General features: G+C 53.3%; 1 protein-coding gene and 2 long non-coding RNA genes across 20 annotated transcripts in view; 2 read left to right on the top strand and 1 right to left on the bottom strand.

Moving 5' to 3' along the window:
* Positions 1-767: 767 nt before the first annotated feature.
* The window catches only part of WDR86 (WD repeat domain 86), a 49865-nt gene continuing 28606 nt past the window's right edge, over positions 768-22026 (top strand). For 13 of the 17 annotated variants that reach the window (XM_085005146.1, XM_085005147.1, XM_085005150.1 and 10 more), the window contains exons 1-3: positions 13666-13779; positions 13974-14262; positions 21368-21509. In XM_085005146.1, coding sequence (XP_084861272.1) covers positions 14100-14262; positions 21368-21509 — 305 coding nt within the window. In that variant the 5' untranslated portion in view covers positions 13666-13779; positions 13974-14099. Of the gene's footprint in view, positions 837-2467; positions 2603-13645; positions 13780-13973; positions 14263-21367; positions 21510-22026 lie in introns of those variants that run through there. The other 4 variants (XM_085005156.1, XM_085005154.1, XM_085005155.1 and 1 more) reach the window with 2 other exon arrangements.
* LOC146394883 (uncharacterized) lies at positions 10773-12708 on the bottom strand. 2 transcript variants are annotated; one of them, XR_014833551.1, is made up of 3 exons: positions 12409-12544; positions 11863-11926; positions 11504-11586 (listed from the first exon to the last, which is right to left on the bottom strand). It is a non-coding gene; the product is annotated as an uncharacterized LOC146394883 (long non-coding RNA). The 2 variants fall into 2 exon arrangements; XR_014833552.1 differs by lacking the exon at positions 11863-11926 and having other exon boundaries at positions 10773-11586; positions 12409-12708.
* On the top strand, positions 14589-16406 carry LOC146394884 (uncharacterized). The gene is made up of 2 exons (XR_014833547.1): positions 14589-15763; positions 15875-16406. It is a non-coding gene; the product is annotated as an uncharacterized LOC146394884 (long non-coding RNA).

A 22026-nucleotide genomic window follows, 5' to 3' on the forward strand; every position in this document is an offset into this window, starting at 1 on the left:
TCTAGGGCACCCCAATGACACCAGAGGGAGTGACCTGCCCTGAGGCCTGTGAAGCCTGGACCTGTAAAAGGAGTCTTCTGCAAACAGGCTCTTGGCTTCCCCGCTGCCTGAGGCTAAGCCCCTCTTTGGAATCAGTTATTGAAAACATCCCCAAGCGTCCAGCTGACGCTGATCCTTGGCAAGGCCCAGCCTGAGAGGGGGCTGGGCGGTGGCCGCCCCGGACCGGCCTGTGGGTTTGGACATGGAGCCCAGCGCCCCTGGTCAGGGTATGTGGGGGTAGCAGGCTGAGGGGTCAGAGGTGAGAACCCTGCTCCAGGCCCTTGCAGCCCCCAGGACGGCACACCCTGGGTGGCGGGCGGGGACCAGGAGAACCGTATGGGAGGGTCCAAGTTCAACAGGACGGGGTTCGTGGCCGTGGACGCTGCCGGGTTTGCAGATCGAAGTGCGGAGAGGGGGCTGGAAGACGAAGCCACGCCCTCTCTCCACCCATCCTCCCCCAACGCCCAGGGCCGAGAGCCCACCCTTAGGGGCTGAGAAAGGAGTCTCCGGGGTCCCTTCCCCATCGAGGGGTGAGGAGGCTGCCCCTGAGTGCCTGGCACGGGGAGCAGGGCAGCGGGCCCACTTGGGCCGCGGGAGTCCTGGACCACGTGGGTGGAAGGCAGCAGGAATCCCGACCGTGGAGCCTCGGGAGGCGGCAGAGCCCTCCGCGCCGAGAGGGGGCGCTCCAGCGCCGCGGCGGACTCCCCGCGCTGCTGCCAGGGCAGGGCAGAGGGTCCACGGCCTCAGAAGATAAGATGGGGAGGGCCTGTGGAAAAGTCTGGGGCATTTTGCAAAAGGTGAGACCAAGAGGCGATGCCGCGTCCGGATTCCTGGCTGGGACTCCTGATTAGGCCAAAGCAAGCCCGGAAACAAGATGGGTTCCGGGAGGCCAAGTCCAAAAGCTGAAAAGAAACAAACCAGTTTCCCAGGAGAAGCACAGCGATTCCTGGGACTCGGGCCAGAGAGGAATTTCTTCCCTGGGTCCTCAGGACCCGTGCCGATCATCCCAAACTGCGTCCTTAACAGATTCCCTCCCGCACAGAAAGGAACCAGTTTCTTGGGATTTTTTGCTGATCACGTCCCATAGGGCCAGGCCAGTGGCTGTGCGCCAAAGTAAACTTTCTGTGGGGGAGAAACATTTAACATCACTTGTTTACATAGGAACAGTTAGCAAATTCTAAGCGAACCTAATTGGGCTGTTAAAGCAGGGCCGGCCTTGCTAGGTTATCAGTAAATACTGGTAACAACTCTAGCAGCTAACGTTTACTGAGCAATTACTATGCCCCAAACACTGTGCTAAACCAGTTTTTACTTATAATGAGGAAAGAGGTGGATGTGTGACTGTCTTTCCTCTTCTTTAAAATTTATTTATTTAATTTTTAAAAATTATTATTTTTTTGCTCTTCAGGGCCGCACCTGTGGCATATGGAAGTTCCCAGGCTAGGGGTCCGATGGGGGCTGCAGCTGCCAGCTTACACGACAGCCACAGCAACAGAGGATCTGATCCCGGTCTGCGACCTACACCACAGCTCACGGCAACGCTGGATTCTTAAACCCACTGAGTTGAGGCCAGGAATTGAACCAGAGTCCTCGTGGATACTAGTCGGATTCACTTCCACTGCACCACAATGGGAACTCCCTAATTTTATTTTATTTTTATTTTTTTTTTTTTTAAATTTTGCACTTTTATTTTTTTATTATTATTATTATTTTTTGCTATTTCTTGGGCCACTCCAGCGGCATATGGAGGTTCCCAGGCTAGGGGTCTAATCGGAGCTGTAGCCACCGGGCTAGGCCAGAGCCACAGCAACGCGAGATCCGAGCAGCATCTGCAACCTACACCACAGCTCACTGCAACGCCGGATCGTTAACCCACTGAGCAAGGGCAGGGACCGAACCCGCAACCTCATGGTTCCTAGTCGGATTCGTTAACCACTGCGCCACGACGGGAACTCCCCTAATTTTATTTTTTATTTGTTTATTTGGCCAAGATAAACAGCTGCTTCATGTGGGTGGGGTCCCAGTTCTTAAACCAGGGGTTGAATCCTGGCTGCAGTGGTGAAAGCGTTGAGTCCTAACCACCAGACCACCAGGGAACTCCTGAGACTCTGTCTCTTTGAGAGTTAAAGAAATAGGCTTATAGGAAGTTCTCTTGTGGCCCAGTGGGTTAAGTCTCTGGTATTGTCGTGGGTTGCTCCTGTGGCTTGGGTTCGATCCCTGGCCTGGAACTTATACATGCCCCAGGCAAGGCCAGAAAAAAGAAACAAGAAAAAGGCTGACAAGGTAACTTGCCCAGAGTTGCACCAGAAGGAGCCAGAAAGCCAGCGTATCTAGCTGGCCCCTGACTCCTGCCCACCACGTACAGCAGAGGCTGTCCTGGCTTTCGGACCGAGACACACACATGTAAAAAATATTCTTCTCTTTGTAGGCAGTGTCCAATCTATTACTTAGAACATAGGTTATAGAATTTTGAGACAGTATTCGATGAAAAGCGACTGTCACTCGAGCTCGCGAACCCAGAGACCAGCCACCCTGGCACACCGCCACGCCACTTCAGAACACGGTAAGCTGGGTGGGCCTTCGGGCTGTCACCTGCTGGGAGAGGGGCAGTGCGTGTGCGGTTCTTCCAGGGTAGCCCCTGCGAAGCAGGGGCCCTTTGGATCCGTGACCACAGGGAACCTGTTGCTGGTGTGCGAGCTCTGGGCAGCCAGAGGGTCAATGGCGGCGAGCGACTTGGATCCATTACCGTTGCTGTGGTTCTGATGAGGCAGCAGTTCCAGGCCCCTGCTCCCAACCAAAGCAAAGTCAAGGTAGGGCCATTAAACTCTGTCTCCTTGGAAATGAAATCCGGGTGCCAAGTCACCCCGGGAGAGAAGAAGGCTAGAGCCAAGTAAACTCACAGCCGCATCCCCGAGTCGCATTCCTCCAGTTCTGGCTGCTGAGAAGCTGGCTTTCCCCAAGTCCTTAACCTTCTTTAACCTGGACATTGATCTCTTCTTCACTTGCTCTGTTTCCAATAAATCCCTCACCAAACTCAAATTGCTTTCCTTGCAACCAGAGAATGCTGAACTGACACCCCCAGTTGACGCCCTTCTTTCTGCTCCCAACAACAACAGGCAGGTGTGGGGTTCATGGTCAGCTGGCTCTGGCCTCCACTCCAAGGGACCCAGAACTCATGGAAATGCCCTCTGTAGGATTAGCAAGCTCAGTACGAATCACACTGGGCTTCAGAATCCACACAGAGAGCAAGCAAATGCCTGATTTTGCGGGCAGCTAGAAATCTTCTGGAATGAGTGAAAACAGATGTTGCTAAACCAGGCTCATTGTCCCTCCGAGTCTCTCTCTCTCTCTCTCACACACACACATTCTAACCAGGGTACCTTACTGTGTCAGCTGAGCATGAAGAGCAGAGGGGCCCACGTGCAGGTCTGAGGTCTCTGAAAGGGCAGAGGTGTGTCTCACGCTGAGACCAGCTGTCAGCTTGCTTATCTCATCCTCAGAGAAACGCTCTTAGGGCAGCAGCCACAGAGCCTCATCTGAATATTCAGGGAAAGGCACTCTTGCCAGATCTTTGCTCACGATCTTTCTAGGAAAATTCAGCAGTGAAAGTGATGAATCCTAACCACTTGACCGCCAGGGAACTCCCAGGGAAGTGCAGTGGGACTGCAGAGAAAGGCAGTACCCTGAGCCTTCCCTGGGTTAGCACAGAGGGTGGGGCCTGCTCCTTTCAAGCCGAGGCCTCTGTGTCCTTTCCTTTGGTGGACCTGTCGTTCCACGTGGTGGTAACAGATTTGAACTCTCCACTCACTAGAGCAACTTCCCTCATCAGCGAAATCAGGAAGATGATACTTATCTTGAGAGGCTGTTATGGAAGTTAAAAGTTATTACACAGTGTGTGTGATCATGCCAGCCCTATGATGGTCACTTGATGAGCGTGAAATCATATAAAGATTGCCAAAGCATAGGGATTTTTGTTCAGAGGGTATTCTTGCGGGGAGGGATAAAATAGGTAGGAAATCTTTGACCACCCCTGTAAACCAGCTCTTTTCCCTCGGCCGGCAGTAGCCAAGACAAGACACCTGGTTTTACCTCCCTGTGAGCTGTTGTGGGCAAGATGCTGGTGAAGACTGTGAAGGGTGGGTTGGGTTCAGGTAACTACTTGCAAGAGGAGTTGGCAGAGTTGGCTTGAAATCATAAGCCAAAGACAGCTCCCACCTGCACAGGGAAAAATCAGGGAGCTTAGGAAGGTCTCTCTGTCCCAAATATTTCTCCCTCTGAGGCTGAAATCTGGAATGTAGGGTAGAGTAATTCCCTACACCCCGCAGTAATTGCACTTCAAGAAGAACTGTGTCTGGAGTTCCCGTCGTGGCGCAGTGGTTCATGAATCCGACTAGGAACCATGGGGTTGCGGGTTCGGTCCCTGCCCTTGCTCAGTGGGTTAACAATCCGGCGTTGCCGTGAGCTGTGGTGTAGGTTGCAGATGCTGTTCGGATCCCTCGTTGCTGTGGCCCTGGCGTAGGCTGGCAGCTACCAAAAAAAAAAAAAAAAAAAAAAGAAGAACTCTGTCCTATTGACTTGTTGAGTAAGGGGAGTGTCCCTGTGCTGGGGCCTGCGAGGGTGGAAGGCCTCAGACTAGGGCCCCGAGGGAAGGAGAGACAGGTCCCTGGAAACAGCAGGAAGGTCCCTGCTGGGCCCCTAGCCAGCACCTTGGGTGCTGAGGCAGCATTAGCTCGGCTAAACTCTCTGTGGGATGTTCGGGGTTGTTTCCAGTGTGTGACCATTAGAAATAAAGCCGCTATGGAAATTCACGAGTCAGCCCTCATATGGACGGATGCTTTGCTTCTCTCGGGGAAAGAGGAATGGATGAGTCATATGGTGGGTGTATGTTCAAGACTGGGAAACTGCCAAACTCTTTTCCAAAGTGGTTGTACCACTTTCTCTTCTCTTCAGCTGTGCTGGCCACCTTGGCGATATGGTGGGCTTGGTTCCAGATCACTTCAATAAAGCGTCAGATGAATTTTTTGGTTTCCCAGTGCATGTGAAAGTTCTGTTTACACTATACTGTAGTCTACCAAGTGTGCAACAGCATGTCTTAAAAAACAATGTGGACTTCCCGTCGTGGCTCAGTGGAAACAAACCTGCCTAGTATCCATGAGGATGCAGGTTTGATCCCTGGCCTCGCTCAGTAGGTTGACAATCTGGCATTGCTGTGAGCTGTGGTGTAGGTCACAGATGCGGCTTGGATCCTGCGTTGCTGTGGCTGTGGCTTAGGCTGGCAGCTACAGCTCCGATTCGACCCCTAGCCTGGGAACCTCCATATGCCGCAGGTACGGCCCTAAAAAAAAAAATGAAAATAAAAATAAAAATGTGCATACCTTAATTAAAAAATACTTTGCTGGATTTCCTGTGGTGGCGTGGTGGTTAATGAATCTGACTAGGAACCATGAGGTTGCGGGTTCGATCCCTGGCCTCACTGAGTGGATTAAGGATCCGGCGTTGCCGTGAGCTGTAGTGTAGGTTGCAGATGTGGCTCGGATCCCAGCGTTGCCGTGGCTCTGGCATAGGCCGGCGGCTACAGCTCCAATTAGACCTCTAGCCTGGGAACCTCCATATGCCGTGGGAGTGGCCCTAGAAAAGGCAAAAAGACAAAAAAAAAAAAAAATAGTTTGCTGAAAAATGCTAACCATCATCTGAGGCTTCAGCAAGTCATAGTAGTAACATCACAGGTCACTGATCACAGACCCGTGTAATAAATTTAATACCAATGGGAGTTCCCATTGTGGCTCAGCGGGTCAAGAGCCCAACATAGTCTCCGAGAGGCTGCGGGTTCAATCCCTGGCCTCGCTCCCTGGGTTAAGGATCTGGTGTTGCCATAAGCTGCGGTATAGGTTGCACATGCGGCTTGGATCCAGAGTTGCTGTGGCTGTGGCGTTGGCCTCAGCTGCAGCTCTGTGTTGACCCCTAGCCTGGGAACTTCCATATGCCGCAGGTGTAGCTATAAAAAGAAAAAAAAAAATGGAAAAGTTTGAAATAGTTTAAGAACTGCCAAAATGTGACACAGAGACATGGAGTGAGCAAATGCTGTTGGGAAAATGGCACAAACAGACTTGCTTGATGCAGAGTTGCCATGAAACTTGTGAAAACCGGTATCTGCGAAGTGCAGTGAAGTGCAGTAGAACAAGGTGTGCCTGTGCGTGAAAGTTCCAGTCACTTCATAGTCTTGCCAATGAAAGTTCTTGGAATGATCAGACTTGTTCATTTGAACCATTCTCATAGGTTCGTAGTGGTGTTTCACTGTGGTTTTGAGTTTCTCTAATGACTCGTGATGTTGAGCATCTTTTCACGTGTTTATTGGTTATTTGTATTCTTTGGAGAAATGTTATTCAAACCCTTTCCTCATATTAAAATTGAGTTATTTGTATCTTTAGGTTGAGTTGTAAGTTTTAAAAATATATATATTCCAAATATTAAACCCTTATTAGAGATATGATTTGCAAATATTTTCTCCCATTCCGTGGACTGCCTTTTTAGTTTCTTGAGAGTATACTTTGAAGCACAAAAGTTCTAAGTTTGTTTGTTTGTTGGTTTATTTGGGGCCACACCCGCTGCATATGGAGGGTCCCAGGCTAGAGGTCGCATTGGAGCCGTAGCCACTGGCCTACACCACAGCAATGCCAGATCTCAGCCGTGTCTGCAGCCTACAGCACAGCTCACAGTAGTGCCAGACCCTTAACCTGCTGAGCAAGACCAGGGATCGAACCTGTGTCCTCGTGGATGCTAGTCAGATTCATTTCCACTGAGCCACGACAGGAACTCCCCAAAAGTTCTAAGTTTTGATGAAGTCCAATTTAAAAAAAAAATGTTTGCTTATGCTTTTGGTGCCATAGCTTAAAAATGATTCCCGGAGTTCCTGTCGTGGCGCAGTGGTTAAGAAATCCGACTAGGAACCATGAAGTTGCGGGTTCGATCCCTGGCCTTGCTCAGTGGATTAAGGATCCGATGTTGTCATGAGCTGTGGTGTGGGTCGCAGACGTGACTCGGATCCCGCATTGCTGTAGCTCTGACGTAGGCCGTTGGCTACAGCTCCGATTTGACCCCTAGCCTGGGAACCTCCATATGCCGCAGGAGTGGCCCTAGAAAAGGCAAAAAGACCAAAAAAAAAAAAAAAAAAAAAAAAAAGATTCTCTAATCCAAGATCATGAAAATGTGCCCTAATGTTTCCTTCTAAGAGTTGTATAGTTTTGATCTTTGATTGGTTTTGAATTAATTTTTGTATATGGTGTGAGGTAGGGGTACAAATTCAAACTTTTGTGTGTGGCTATCCAGTTGTCCTCCCATCATGTTTTTAAAAGATTGCTCTTTTTCTCATTGAATTGTCTTGGGACCCTGTTGAAAATGAATTTACCATACTGTGTGGATTTATTTCTCGTCTCTCAGTTCTATTCCCCTGATCTACAAGTCTATCCTTATGCCATCCATTGATTGATTTTTGAGTGTTAGACCAACCCTGAATTCCTGGGATAAATCTCACCTGATCTTGATGTTTTCCTTTTTTTTTTTTTGTCCTTTTTAGGGCTATACTCATGGCATACCAAGGTTCCCAGGATAGGGGTCTAATTGGAGCTGTAGCTGCCAGCCTATGCCACAGCCACAACAACGCCAGATCTGAGCTGTGTCTGCGACCTACACCACAGCTCATGGCAACACCAGATTTCCAACCCACTGAGGGAAGCCAGGGATCGAACCCGCAACCTCATGGTTCCTAGTTGGATTCATTTCCACTGCGCCACAACGGGAACTCCTTGATGTTTTCTGATGTTTATATATTGTTGACCTTGAATGCTAAACTTGTTTAGAACTTTTGCATCTGTGCTCATCATAAATGTTGGTTTACAACTATAATTTCTTACACTGTCTTTGGTTTTGATATCACGGTAATATTAGCCTCATTGAAGGAACTGAGAAGTATTCCCTCCTCTCCAATTTTCCAGAAGCGTTTGTAGAGAATTGGTTTTATTTCTTCCTTAAATATTTGGTACAGTTCCCCAATGAAGCCATCTGCCATCTGGGCCTTGAGTTTTCTTTGTGGAAAGATTTTTTTTTTTTTTTTTTGTCTTTTTGCTATTTCTTGGGCCGCTCCCACGGCATATGGAGGTTCCCAGGCTAGGGGTTGAATCAGAGCTGTAGCCTCCGGCCTACGCCAGAGCCACAGCAGTGCAGGATCCGAGCCGCGTCTGCAACCTACACCACAGCTCACGGCAACGCCGGATCGTTAACCCACTGAGCAAGGGCAGGGACCGAACCCGCAACCTCATGGTTCCTAGTCGGATTCGTCAACCACTGCGCCATGACGGGAACTCCTAGAAAGATTTTTAACTACAAATTCAGTTGCTGTTTTTTTCTTTTTAGGGCCACACCCACAGCACATGGAGGTTCCCAGACTAGGGTTCGAATCAGAGCTTTAGCTGCCAGCCTGCATCACAGCCACAGCATCACCAGATCTGAGCTGTGTCTGCGACCTACACCAAGCTCACGGCAACACTGGATCCTTAACCCACTGAGCAAGGCCAGGGACTGAACCCGCAGCCTCATGGTTTCTAGTCGGATTTGTTAACCACTGAGCCACAACAGGAACTCCTCTCCTCTCTTCTTTAAGGCTCCAATTACTCATATATTAGGCTGCTTGAAGTTGTCCTACAGCTAACTGATGCTTTTTCTATTTTTAAAATTCTTTCTTCTTTGCTTTTCATTTTGGACAGTTTCTACTGCTGTGTCTTCCAGTTTCCTAATAACTTATCCTGAAATGCCTACTCTGCTGTTCTGTTCATTCCATCCAGTGTTGCTGTTGTTTAATTTCAGACATGGTCTTCGTCTCTACGTACAGCTGGGACCCTGTGCTCCTACATCACTGTTTGAACACATGGAACATACAGTAACTGCTTGCCTGTTCTTGGGGCCCTACCCTCAGCCCCATGTGGGGGTTGGGCAGCAGGCCTTTTCCCACCTTGGGGAGCTTCCTCGCATGCATGCCGTCATCCCTCTCCACCTGCATCTCAGAGAGGGACCTTCCGTCGATCTCCGGGGGTCTCCACTCTATCCCAGCAACTCTAGACACTTCATTCATCCTGGGCACTCACCTGCTGCCAAAACTCAGGAAGCTCACCGGCCTCCATCCAGGCTCCGTTTTCCTGCTCCAAGGTTTGGAAATTCTCTCAGGACGGTGAGCTGCAGCACTCTTAGCACCGACCTCCTCTGTCCCCATCTCTCAGGAACCACTGTCCTTCTTTGCAGATGCCCAGCATCTTGAACACTGTTGTTTCACATATTTTATGTGTTTGCTTTTAGTTGGTGAAGGTAGGAGGCAGGACGGTAAAGTCCCTGTTACTTCCTGTTGGCCAGACCCGAAGTCAAAGCTAGTGAATTCTGCGAGCTGTTTCGAAACGGCCTTCCTGGAATTCCCATCGTGGCACAGTGGTTAACGAATCCGACTAGGAACCATGAGGTTGTGGGTTCGGTCCCTGCCCTTGCTCAGTGGGTTAACGATCCGGCGTTGCCGTGAGCTGTGGTGTAGGTTGCTGATGCGGCTCGGATCCTGCGTTGCTGTGGCTCTGGCGTAGGCCGGTGACTACAGCTCTGATTCAACCCCTAGCCTGGGAACCTCCATATGCCGCAGGAGTGGCCCAAGAAATGGCAAAAAGACAAAAAAATAAAAAATAAAAAAAAAGTAAAAACGGCCTTCCTGGGGTTCCCGTGGTGGTTCAGCGGTAACAAACCCAACTGGTATCCATGAGGATGCAAGTTCAATCCCTGGCCTTGCTCAGTGGGTTAAGGATCTGGTGTTGCCTGTGGGCTGCGGTGTGGGTTGCAGACACGGCTTGGATCTGGTGTTGTATGGCTTTGGTGTAGGCCAGCAGCTGTAGCTTCGATTTGACCCCTAGCCTGTGACCTTTAAAAACAAACAAACAAAAAAACCCCACAAAAAACCCTCCAAAACTGCCTTCCATTTATCTAGTTAGCCTCTGATACTTCTCTGAAACTGCTGGGCAGAGTCTATGAGGGAGATAAAATGAAAATTTGGAGGGATGGGATATTTCCCAGCTGGCTCTAAGGCTGCAGAATAGCCATGTCTGTACCAACACAGCCCTGGTCAGACACCCAGGAAAGGCCTAGACATTCCAGTGCCAGATGTGGGGTGAGCCTGGGGAGCCACGTGAGTGTCCAGACTCTGAACTTGCCTCCAGCCCAGTCTCTAAGTGGCCTGACTCCTGACTTCTGGCGCCAGCAGCTAGAGACAGTGGCCGGGGAGTGGCCAGTACAAAGGAGATTTTTTTCTTGGCCTGAAAGGGAGGTTCAGTTTTCTAAGCCTGCTTCTTCTTCTTCTTTTTCTTTTTTTAAATGGCTGCACCGGAGGTATATGGAGGTTCCCGGGCCAGGATAAGCCTGCTTGTTTTTAATTGGGACCCTGATTGGAACGGACAGTCCCTTTGGAGCAGATTTGAGAGTATGTTATCGTGGGAATGAGGAGAGTGGGGGAGGGGCAGACCTGGGCCCAGTGGTCCAAGTCAGCCTGGCTCAGGACCCCTGTTCAGAGACTAGGAGACTCTCAGACATCTGATGCTGGTCCCGCCCTTCTCTGGACCCTGCAAACACTGACAGTCTGGGACGTGCGTGCGTACAGGGTTCTAAGGGCATATGGCAGTCTTAGCCTGCCAACAGTGCTTTTAATTCATTGATAATTATCCTCCAAAATTTAATTATAATAGTAATAGTATTGCAGCTTCATAAAGCCCTCTTTTTTTTTTTTTTCAGGGATGCAATGTGTTTTGTGTTTGGTAAAATACACATAACATACATTTTATCATCATAACCCATAACCTTTTTTTTTTTTTTTTTGGCTGTGCCCGTGGCATGCGGAAGTTCCCAGGTGAGGGATTAAACCTGCACCATAGCAGTGACCCAAGCCACAGCAGTGACAACAGATCCTTCGCCCGCTGCGCCACGAGGGAACCCCCACTGTAACCATTTTAGAGCGTACAATTCCATGACCTGAAGTACATTCACAGCGTTATGCAACTATCCCCACTATCTAGTTGCAGACTTTTTTCATTACTCTAAACGGAAACCCAGCACCCATCTGCCTTTCTCGATGCCCGGAGGAGAGGGCCCCGGGGTCGTTCTTTCTAGCAGGTGGAATCATGGCTATTTGGGTGGCACGTGTCTAAGCACGAAATGACCTCCTCCATCGGGGTGAGTGCCAAGAGTCACCTCCTCCGGTCTTCATCTGTTAAATGTTGCCTCTTTCCTGATTCTTCCATGAGGAAGAGGGGGCTCTGGAAGGTGGGGGGAGGAGACCAGGGTATGCCGACTTCACGGTTTTGCTGGCAGACCTGACTTGGCTCCTGGGTCTCTACAGCTCTGTTTTCTCAAGGTGGGAGGTGGGAGACCCCCGTTTCGGGGGAATTAAGCCTTGTTTTCCACCTTGCCTGCCTTCTTGCACTGCCGTTAGATTTGGGCGAAGTCACCAGAGCAGAGTGTGTGATGCCCAACCTGCAAGAGAAAAGGGGCAAGAAGCAGGCCCATGACAGCATCTGCACTGCACGCGCAGACCCCCAGGCCCCCCACACCATCGCCCACACACTGTCCCCACACAGGCAAGGGAACAGACGGGCTGGCTCACTCCCCGCTGGGGAACCTCTTTGTGCCAAACCAATGAGGGAGGTGTGAGAGGGGAGGTGAATGCAGGAGAAGATAAATACAGAAGAAGAACCAAAAACATCATGATTTAGCAAGAGGAAGATGGGGCGGGGGTGAGCAGTACTGGACCTTGGCTGGTGGGTGTCGTGTTGACCACAGCAGCGCTTCTGAATCCCCTCCGTTGTGTTGTGCGCTGAGAAGGCAGGGGGCGTGGGGGGTGGTTTGGTGGCAACTAAGGCACAGAAAACTATGGCTCCCATCTGGCTCACTAGTATTGTGTGGGCCCCTGGAAAGTTCAGGTTTTCTCGTGGTGTAGCCGTCTTGTCTGGGAGACGAGTAGCAGGCTCTTTGATGGGTTGGCCGTGGCCGGCCCCCTCTGCCAGGGACCTCCCCACTTCTTAAATCCCTTCTCTCTCCTCTTAGCATCCAAGATAACGGATGCCTGCTCACAACATTTGGGGTCTCCTCTGGCTCTTCTCCGTCTTAACTTGTCCTGTCTTCTCACTCCTCCCCCACCGTCCCCACGGACCGAAGCTCTCAGCAGGCCCTTGACTCCTGCCCCCTCTGCCTGGCCTCACGGCTAAGGCCACACCTGTATGGCCAGATGCCCATCAGCCTTCACGTCTGGATGTTGCAATGGCCCCGTTAAGTACACACGTCCTAAAATGAACTCACAATCAGCCTGTAGACGCATCTCTGAATACGTGTCACCAGCAGGTCTACCCAGGCCTTCCTTGCAGCAGGCGTCTGGTGTCTGAAGAGTCTCCTTCTGGGTTGCGACAGCCCCTGCTTCCTCCAGCTCTCCTGCTGGAGCACAGCAGCCTAACTCCTGCCTCCTTTCAGCGTCCCCTCCACCAGTCTTTTTCCAGCAACTCCAAATGCCACTCTAAGGCCTTCCTCAAACCCTTCACGGGCCCCCATCACCTAGGAAATAAGTCTCCTGATCTCTCCTTAGGCCGAGCTGCAAGGTGATTCCTAAGTTTGGGAAAAGGAAGAATGGGTTTCTCAGGTTTTGACCACTTGGAGAATAAATGGCCCAGTGCCCGCCCGGTGGGACCCCACTATGGGGTTTTCTCTTGGAGTCTGGGCATGGTCAACCGTGGGAGGACCGGTGGTCCAGATGAGGGCTGGCTTTCCAGAGCCACCCTGCTTCCTGCCCGCCACCCACCCAAACACGCAAACACAAGTCCGACCTCAGGTTTGCCCAGATTTCTCCTCTAACGGGCCCTGGAGCATTCAGGAAATCCTTCTACCTTTAGGACCTGGAGGATCCGAGTGGGGGGGTTCACCCCTCCCCGCCCCCCGCGAAGCCGGAACTCCGCTGATGGGAACCAGCAGACCCGCACTCCAGGAGGACACGCGGGCAGCCGGGGCGTGGGATTCCTGCAGAGACCTCGGTGGAGGGTCAGAGGCCCGCGCCGAGCCCTGGGACACGGGGGTCGCTCCTCCTCCGCTGGAGGGACTGACTTACAATTTGGGGTGTGTACGTGATTCCCCAGCGAGGGCGGACTAAGGGCGCTCTCCAACACGGGGGAGCGACCCCAACTCCCTCTGGCAGGATCCTTAGGGCGGGGAGCCCGGGAGGAGCAGACTTGCCTGGTGGTGGCGCGCAGCCGCGGGCCCGAGTGAGTTCCCGGCTTGTGCGGCTCCCCAGCCCGGACCCTGCCATCCACCTCCTCCTCGTCCCGGCCTTTGGTCCCGGCCGGGGTGGCAGAGGGCAGGGGCCCAGAGGCGCAGGCTGGGCAGCCGGGAGCGCAGCACGTGGCGCGGTCCCCTGCGGGCGCAGGGACCGCGGGCTGAGATCGGTCCCCAGGGGGTGGGGTGGGGGGTGTCTGCGGGAGCGCGGGCCCGAAAAGTGGGAGGGGACAGGTTGAGGGGTGGTCTCTGAGGAGGAGCCTGGCTGGACTGTATTGTTCGGCGCCCGGCAGTCGAGAGCGCACAGCGCGGGGCTACGAGGGTGCGCAGTTCCCCGGGTCCCCCGAGTCCCCGACGCCCGGCGAGGAGATCTGGGTTTTCCAGCGCGCCCCGCGAGACGCCTCTGCTCAGGTGGGGTGCGGGTGTTCCCGGGGGGCACGAGGGAGGGAGGCGTTCCCCGCAGGTGGGGCTGCGGCTGCTTCACCCGGGGACAGGGAGTCCCGAGTGGGTCGCCCCCGAGCCGGGTCGGGGGACTGGGAGGCTGGGTGGGCGCACCGGAGCTTGTCTCCCCCGCCTCACCCCCGCCTCTCCTGGTGCCTCTGCAGGAGCCCGGCGCCGGGGCCCCGCGATGGCCGCGGGCCGCAGCCTTAGGGAGCTGCTGCCGCGTGGGTGCCGGGGCGCCCCTCCCTAGCGGGGCGCAGCCTGCGCCCGGTCCCCGCCCGACCAGCAGAATGGGGGGCGGAGGGTCTGCCCTGAGGGTCTGCGCGGACCACCGCGGGGGCATCAACTGGCTCAGCCTGAGCCCCGACGGGCAGCGCCTGCTGACGGGCAGCGAGGACGGCACCGCCCGGCTCTGGAGCACCGCGGACGGCCAGTGCTGCGCCCTCCTGCAAGGTAGACCCGCCTGGCCGCGTCCCGCGCCCTCTCGCTCTGTCCTCTTCCCTGCCCGCTCGCCTGCCGCAGACCTCGGCTCTTGCCGCAGACCCCTTCCCCAAAGTCCAGCCCGCGCCCGTCGCGGACACTCGTGGAAGGGCGCCGGGCGGGGTGGGCGTGCAGAGGGGGTGGCGTTGGGGTCAGTGAGCCGAGCGGCGCCGCTGTCAGGGCGAAGAGCATTTCTCCACCGCTGCGTGAAATCACTTCCATCACCTACGTTTTAACAAGCAAAAAGGTATCGCCCCTCTGCCCCCTTCAGCTAAGCTGCGCCCTCCCTCATCTCTCAGTGGCCAGATGACCTGCGGCCGAACACTTCCTCTCTCCGGGGCATCGTGGTCACAACGGGGGTTCATTAAGCGCCCTGGGCGCTGTCTTGGGTAGCCCTCTCCTTGTAGACCTGTTATCCTCCTTGTGCAGACAGAAAACAGAGGCACGGAGTTAAGTAGCTTGCCAGGGGTTTACACAGCCAGCCCAGGGGGGCGGCAGGATTGAAATTTGATCCCCCCAACTGGACTACCCTGCCCTCCTCCCCTGCTGCCGCATTTCATTTGCAGTTTCGCCTATTTGGAAACTCCATGAAGTACACATAGACGGAAATACTCGTTCATGAAGGAGTTCTGCAAATGCACCCTTACTGATATATATTTGTGTGCTTGCCCACAGGAAGGTGACTGTTTTTCTTACCCTGGGTCCCTGTCACAGGTCTGTGAGGTCCCTCTGTTCTGAGTGGCCAGTATAGCCCCTTGCGAAGGCACCAGGCTTCCTGCACTCTGTGCCCAGTTATCACTGCTGGTTTTTCCACCCTAATCAGCAAATCCTGGGTGACCTCCCTGCTCATGGAGGCACAGGGAGTAAATTAGCTTCAGTAACTGGCTGATCTTGAGCCTGTTGGTTTTATGTCTTATTGTTTTATTTTTTCAAATCCCAGATTTATGTATGTATGTATGTATTTTATTTATGCATTTATTTTTGGTTTTTAGGACCATACCAACGGCGTATGGAAGTTCCCAGGCTAGGGCCTGAATCAGAGCCACAGCTGCAGGCCATCGCCACAGCCACAGCAACGCAGGATCTGAGCTGCGTCTGCGACCTACACCACAGCTCATGGCAATGCCGGATCCTTAACCCACTGAGGGAGGCCAGGGCTCGAACCTGCATCCTCATGCATACTAGTCAGGTTCTTAACCTCCTGAGCCACAACAGGGATGCCTTAGCATCCCCATTTTGTGGATGAGGAAACTGAGGCTGGCCAGCCCTCTGTGCCCCTCCCTCCTGGTCCAGAGCCCTTTCCCCCTCGCCCGCCTGGTGGCTTGCCTGGGCTGGGTGCCTGTGTCAGATTCAAAGGTGCAAGAGTCTCGGATCTCGCCCTGGGGAACTGGCAGATTGGACTGAAAGAATGATTGCTACGCCGAGGGGCTGTGTGCCCTTGAACTTCCCATGAGCGGGAACTCAGTGACCTGGGGTAGGCAGAGTTCACCTCTTGGCTCAAGAGGGCCTGAAACCAAGGCAATTTTTAATTGTCACTTGAAAAACCTCCTGACATACAAATGTACCATCTTAATCATTTTTTCAGTGTACAGTTCAGAGATCTTCAAGGTTCAAAATGTGCAACCGTCACCACCACCGTCTCTAGGACTTTTTCACCTTGAAGCAAAACTGAAACTGTCCCCATTGAACAAAACCCCATTCCTCCCTCCCTCCCTCAGCCCCGGGCCCTCGCTGCTGTACTTTCTGCTCCAGGAACCTGACTCTTCCAGGTACCTTGTATAAGTGGCATCGTGCGTTGTTTGTCTTCCTGTGACTGGCTCCTTTCACTGAGTGCAGCGTTCCCAAGGTGGCAGCGTGGGCCCCGATGTCCTTCCCTTTGAGGGCCGGATACTGGCCCATTGTGTGATCGTCGGTCGGTGAACGCTTGGGCCGTTTCCCCTGACCGTTGTGCATGATGCTGCCGTGAACATGGGTGTGCAAATGTGCCTTCCGCGCCCTGCTTTCCATTCTCTTGGGCATTTGCCCAGAAGCGGGATTGCCGAGTCATCGCATACATATTTGTAAGAGGGCCTGTGGAGCACAGGGCAGGCTCTCAGACATAAACAGATCATTATTAACTTTGTCTCGGTCAAGGAAGAATTCCATCAAAAGGCAGTTTGTTTTAAGTGTGGATGGGAAGGAAGCCCACGCTGGCAGGGCGTTCTTCGGCTCTGCAGAGACCACTCTCCAGGGGGAGGTGAACTCCCTTGAGGGTTCCGGAGGATGGAGAGGGAGGCAGGAGCGCAGGGTCAAGGTCGTGGGGCGAGAGAAGCTGGGCTGAGGACAGGGCCCATGGTGGCGGCAGTGACTATAGAGCCTCAGCCCAGGCTGGGAACTTGGGGGCAGATGGCCCAAGGTTTGCAAGTACCACTTCACAATGGTCACTCCGTCGTGGCTCAGCAGAAACAAATCTGACTAGGAACCGTGAGGTTGCAGGTTTGATCCCTGGCGTTGCTCAGTGGGTTAAGGATCTGGCGTTGCCGTGAGCTGTGGTGTAGGTTACAGACGCGGCTCGGATCCTGCACTGCTGTGGCTGGGGTGTAGGCCGACGGCTGCAGCTCCGATTCGACCCCTAGCCTGGGAACCTCCATATGCCGTGGGTGCAGCCCTAAAAAGCAATAAATAAATAAATAAAAACAAAATGTTAAAGCCAGGAGAGTTTCCTACAGGGATGCTTGCAGGGCATGGGGAGCCACAGTACCTGCGGCAAGTAGCAGCAGGGCTGTCGGTTGCTGTCCCCCGGCCTGAAGGAGGGAAGGTGGGAGCGGTCACTGCAGCCTGGAAAGGGCCGGGGAGGCGCGGCTGTGGTTTGAGAGCCTGGGCCAACATTTCCTGACCTAGATGCTCTTGCTGGGGCTCCCGACTGTCTGAGCCCTGCGGGCAGTGGGGGGACAGGGAGCCCACAGGGGGTGGGAGAGCCACAGGGAGCAGGCTGGAGAAGGGGCAGGGACCCGCTGGCCCAGAGGGAAAACGCCAGGGGCATCAGCGGGAGTGGAGGCCCCACTTTCCATGCTGAGCGGACCGTGAGTTCAGCTGGGCCTGGCCCCTCCACCACTGCAGACCGGGGGCTCCAGCGCTGCGAGCCGCCCTGCACGTGGACAGGGCGCCTTGGGACCGTGGAGCTGGGAGGCGGGAGGGGCCGACTACCTTGGCAGCAAACCCTGAGCCTCAGCATATTCTTTTGAACATAATAACCACATTTTATCTGCATTCTACATCCCTTCAAAAATATTTATTTTTAGTTTGGCCTTTATTTTTGCTTATTCTGCATAATTCCAGCAGCTCATGGCCGAGGTCCCTGGAGACGTGAGAGGCCCTCCCTCCTCCCAGCCCTCCTTTATCCATCCTCTGTGACCCTGCCGGCCCTCAGGCCATGCAGCCCTGTCATTAGTCTGTGGATTATAGTGTGTGTGGGGGGTGGGCATGTTCGCAAACCCCCAGGGCTCTTGTGCTACAAGTCAGCTCGCTGGGGTTGTCAGATGTGAGGCGGGCATCTGTCTGGTCCCCCTGGAAGGGACCTGAGCATGGGAGGAGGACCTTGACCCATGCAGGGAGCCCCAGCCAGCTCGGCCAGGCCCCTGAGAGCACAGAGGGTCAGCCTGGCCCAGCTTCAGAGATAAGGTTTTTCACATTGAAAAACTTCTTTTTTTTTTCAAAAACTTCTTTTCACTATCACCTCTTTTCTCTAAGTCTTTGTTTATATGTGTTTGCATTTCTTTTGATTTGCAATCAGTGAATATATCCTCTTCTTTTTTTTTTCTCCACGGCTTGGGGAGGTTCCCAGGCTAGGGGTCAAATCAGAGTGGCAGCTGCTGGCCTACACCACAGCCACAGCCACGGGATCCAAGCCACATCTGTGACCTATGCCGCAACTTGCCACAACACCAGATCCTTAACCCACTGAGCGAAGCCAGGGATTGAACCTGCATCCTCACAGACACTAGTCAGGTTCTCAACCTGCTGAGCCACAGCGGGAGCTCCAATATATCATCTTTGTAACCTCACATGTCGGAAGAGCTCTCAGGATCCTTAGAGCGCCTGGTTAGTGGCTGCGGTTTCAGTGAGCAGAGATGCCATGCTTGGGTTTTCAGCGCTTTCCCTGGCCTGATTGGCAGGTCCGCTTGGCACTCTCCCTTCCTGCCATTAGTTGCTATTGAGATGGTCACCTGGAAGGGAGGTGACGCCCCGAGGGAGCCCCTCTTGGCCTTGGTTAGCCAGGGGCTGAGGACATGAGCTGGGCAGGACCAGCTCCCTGGCCACCTTCCAGCCACCTGAGGAAGCCTGATATTCGTCGCACGGTTCCGGGCCCTCCTGACCGCAGATCTGGTCTTAGGGAAGGCTCGCTGACACTCCTTAAATATTTTATAAACATTTCAGGGTTGGCGAAGAGCTGGACTGCATTTTGCCAATGCATTTTGCCCTCAACTTTTAAAAGTGGGGTGCTTCTTCCGGGGCAGCAGCTGGCAGCTCTTCTGGTGTTTAGTTAAGTCATACAAACGTTTTTCTGGAGGCCTGGTATGTGCTATCCAAGAAGATGGAAAAACATCTTTTTTTTCTTACTTTAAAAAAAAAAATTCTGTTTCTTAGAACCCAGGAAGTTGGATTCTTCCAAGAATAAGCTTGAACCCAGGGCCAGAAAAAAAAAAATTGTGAATCAGCTTGAAACTGTCCAGGAGATTCTAAATCTCTACTGATTAGCAGGCATCTAGATGAAACTTTAAATCCGATCAAAATCCTCGATGTAGTAAACACATCACTCACATATGTTACTATTTGAAGTCATCGGTCTCCTCACCTGTGAAATGGCTCTTCATCTAACGTTCCTTTGATTCTCTTGATTTTCTGGTCCCTGAATTCTCCTCTGAGAGAGTCGGTTTTGGGGAGTTCCCATCGTGGCGCAGCAGAAACGTATCTGACCAGTATCCATGAGGATGGACGTTCGATCCCTGGCCTCGCTCAGTGGGTCAGGGATCCGGTGTTGCCGTGAGCTGTGGTGTAGGTCGCAGACACAGCTCGGATCTGCATTGCTGTGGCTGTGGTGTAGGCCAGTGGCTGTAGCTCCTATTCATTTGACCCCTGGCCTGGGAATCTACATAAGCAGTGGGTGTGGCCCTAAAAAGCAAAAAAAAAAAAAAAAAAAGAAAAAGGAAAAAATAGGGAGAGAGTCAGTTTTGGAGTTCTTTGGTGGCTGAGTGTTAAGGAGCCGGTGTTTTCAGTGCTGTGGCTCGGGTCACTACTGTGGCACGGGATCCATCCCTGGCCTGGGGACTCCTGTATGCCGAGGGCACAGTCAAAAAAAAAAAAAAAGAGAGTCAGTTTCAGTTGAAACTGGTTGAAAAACAGGCCCTAGTGGATCCAGGGGTTGAGGTCTCCCCTGAGCTGCTTAATGATGCTCGAGGCATAAACAGCCCACAGCCAAGGTGAGAGTCAAAAGGTCTGACAACCACCCAGGCGCACTTGGCTGAGACCCCAGACTGCGTGGCCCCCTCCCTGTCCCAGACTTGCACCTGTGCCGTATCTGCTCCAGTCACCCCTTCAGCCCTGTGTCATCGCCTCTCCACACGCTCTTCCTCTTCTTCTGATGGACACAGCACCATAGAGACCCTTCCTCACCTGCCACACCCAGGCTTCTGCTCTGTGACCCTTGTCACGCTCTGTCCCAGCATGTGTCATGCTCAGCTGTCTGTCCTGCTGGGCTGGCTGCTCCCTTTGAAGGCAGGCAACGTGTCTAAATTATCTTGGATTCGTGTCCTGTGGCTGCTGGGACCAGTGGTTACACTGGGTTGCCTTAAAACAGGTTCGTTCCGACACAGTCTGGAGGCCGAACGTCCAAAGTCAGTATCACAGGGATGGTTATGAAGGTGTGGGCAGGGCTGCGGTCCCTCTGAAACCTGCAGGGGAGAAGGTGGCTGCCTTTCCAGCCGCTGGTGCCTGCTGCCCCCCTCGGCTTGTGGCCGCGCCCCTCCAATCTTCAGGGCCAGCACCTGCAAGTCTCGGCTCCATCTTCTCTGTCCTCAGATCGTCCCCTGCCTCCTTCTCATAAGGACGCTCACGGAGTTCCCATCATGGCTCAGTGGTTAACGAATCCGACTAGGAGCCATGAGGTTGCGGGTTCGATCCCTGGCCTTGCTCAGTGGGTTGGGGATCCAGCGTTGCCGTGAGCTGTGGTGGAGGTCACAGACGCGGCTCGGATCCCATGTTGCTGTGGCTCTGCTGTAGGCCGGCGGCTACAGCTCCCATTCGACCCCTAGCCTGGGAACTTCCATATGCCACGGGAGCGGCCCAAGAAATGACAAAAAGCCAAAAAAAAAAACAAAAAAAAAACAAAAAAAGGATGCTCACAATGGCCTTTAGGGTCTGACCCCATAGCCAGGAGAATCTCCCTGTCTCTTAATTACATCTATCAATGTATCTGTTTCCGCAAAAGGTAACATTTCTAGGATTTTGCAATTAGGATGTGCTATTTTTGGGGCCAGTGTTCTGCCTATCACGGTGTCTCTCCCCAAATGAAAGCACAGCTGGCACCTGGCATGTACTCAGTCTGCCCAACAACCCCCACCCCCCGCCCACCGCCGCATGAGATAGGCATCATCACTCTCCCCGTTTCAGGTGAGGAAATAGAGGCACAGGACGCTAGCCCAGCGTTCTGGCTCCGAAGACCATGCCCTTGGCCTCTATACTTTCTGCCTTTGTAACATGGGGTTTGTTGAATGACTGAGTGAGTACGAACAGCTGAAAAGTTTGAAGAAGACTGAAAGGAGATGAGTGAGAAGGGAGAGGGAAGGAGAGGAGGGCGGAAGGAGTGAGAGGAAGATCAGGGAACAAAAGGATTCCGGGCAGGCTGCATGTCCCCTGAATTGTTCCTGGCTCCCCGTGGCTCTTGAGACTCTTCCAGATTTAAGTCATCATCTCAGATTTAAGTGCGTCACTTCTGGATTCAAACGCTCTCTGCCCCCTGCTTTTTTCCCGCCTCCCCCATCTCAACCATTCTCCAAGAGAAACAGGAGCTGGCTACGCTCACACTGGCCCTCGTCTGCAGGACACGAAAGCTACGTGACCTTCTGCCAGCTGGAGGACGAAGCTGCCTTCACGTGCAGCGCTGACTGCACCATCCGGAAGTGGGACGTGCTGACCGGGCAGTGTCTGCAGGTGTTCCGGGGACACACATCCATTGTGAACAGGTCAGTGTAGCCCGGGCACCCCAGGCCACCAGGCAGTCAGGACATTGCCTCTTGTCATGGTACCTGGCTGAGTCCCAGGGTTCAGAGATGTATGCTGTGGGGCCCCTGTCTTGGGGGAACTAATTTTTTGTGGGAAACACTTGTGGACGTGTGGGGAGGTGATCAGAGGCACGTGGCAATGGGAGGCCCAGGACAGAAGTGTCCCCGGGTGTGACAAGTGCTAACTGCCCAGAGCTGCAGGTTGGAGGTTGGGAGGCGGGGGTGAGGGAGAGGCGGCACCACCAACAAACACCCCTTTGGCTCCGGCAGCACATCTGCCCCTTGCTGGGCTCAGGGCAAGGCACTGGGGGGCGAAGCTCCAACTGATGGGAACGCATTCCAGAGGAGATGGATTAATTGGTACCTGATAGCGGACCAGGGCCTGGGAGGAGGAGCGCAATGGGGATTGTTCTGAAGAGAGTCAAGGGTATTTGTAAACCTCTCCTCTCCGTGTTGCTGTTGAAAATAGCTCAGTCCC

This window comes from Sus scrofa, chromosome 18 (genome assembly GCF_054392235.1).
Source record: "Sus scrofa isolate SSC_HxYL_T2T_F1_AM1 chromosome 18, Sscrofa_HxYL_maternal_Yorkshire_Landrace_v2.0, whole genome shotgun sequence".
Classification (NCBI taxonomy): Eukaryota; Metazoa; Chordata; class Mammalia; order Artiodactyla; family Suidae; genus Sus; species Sus scrofa.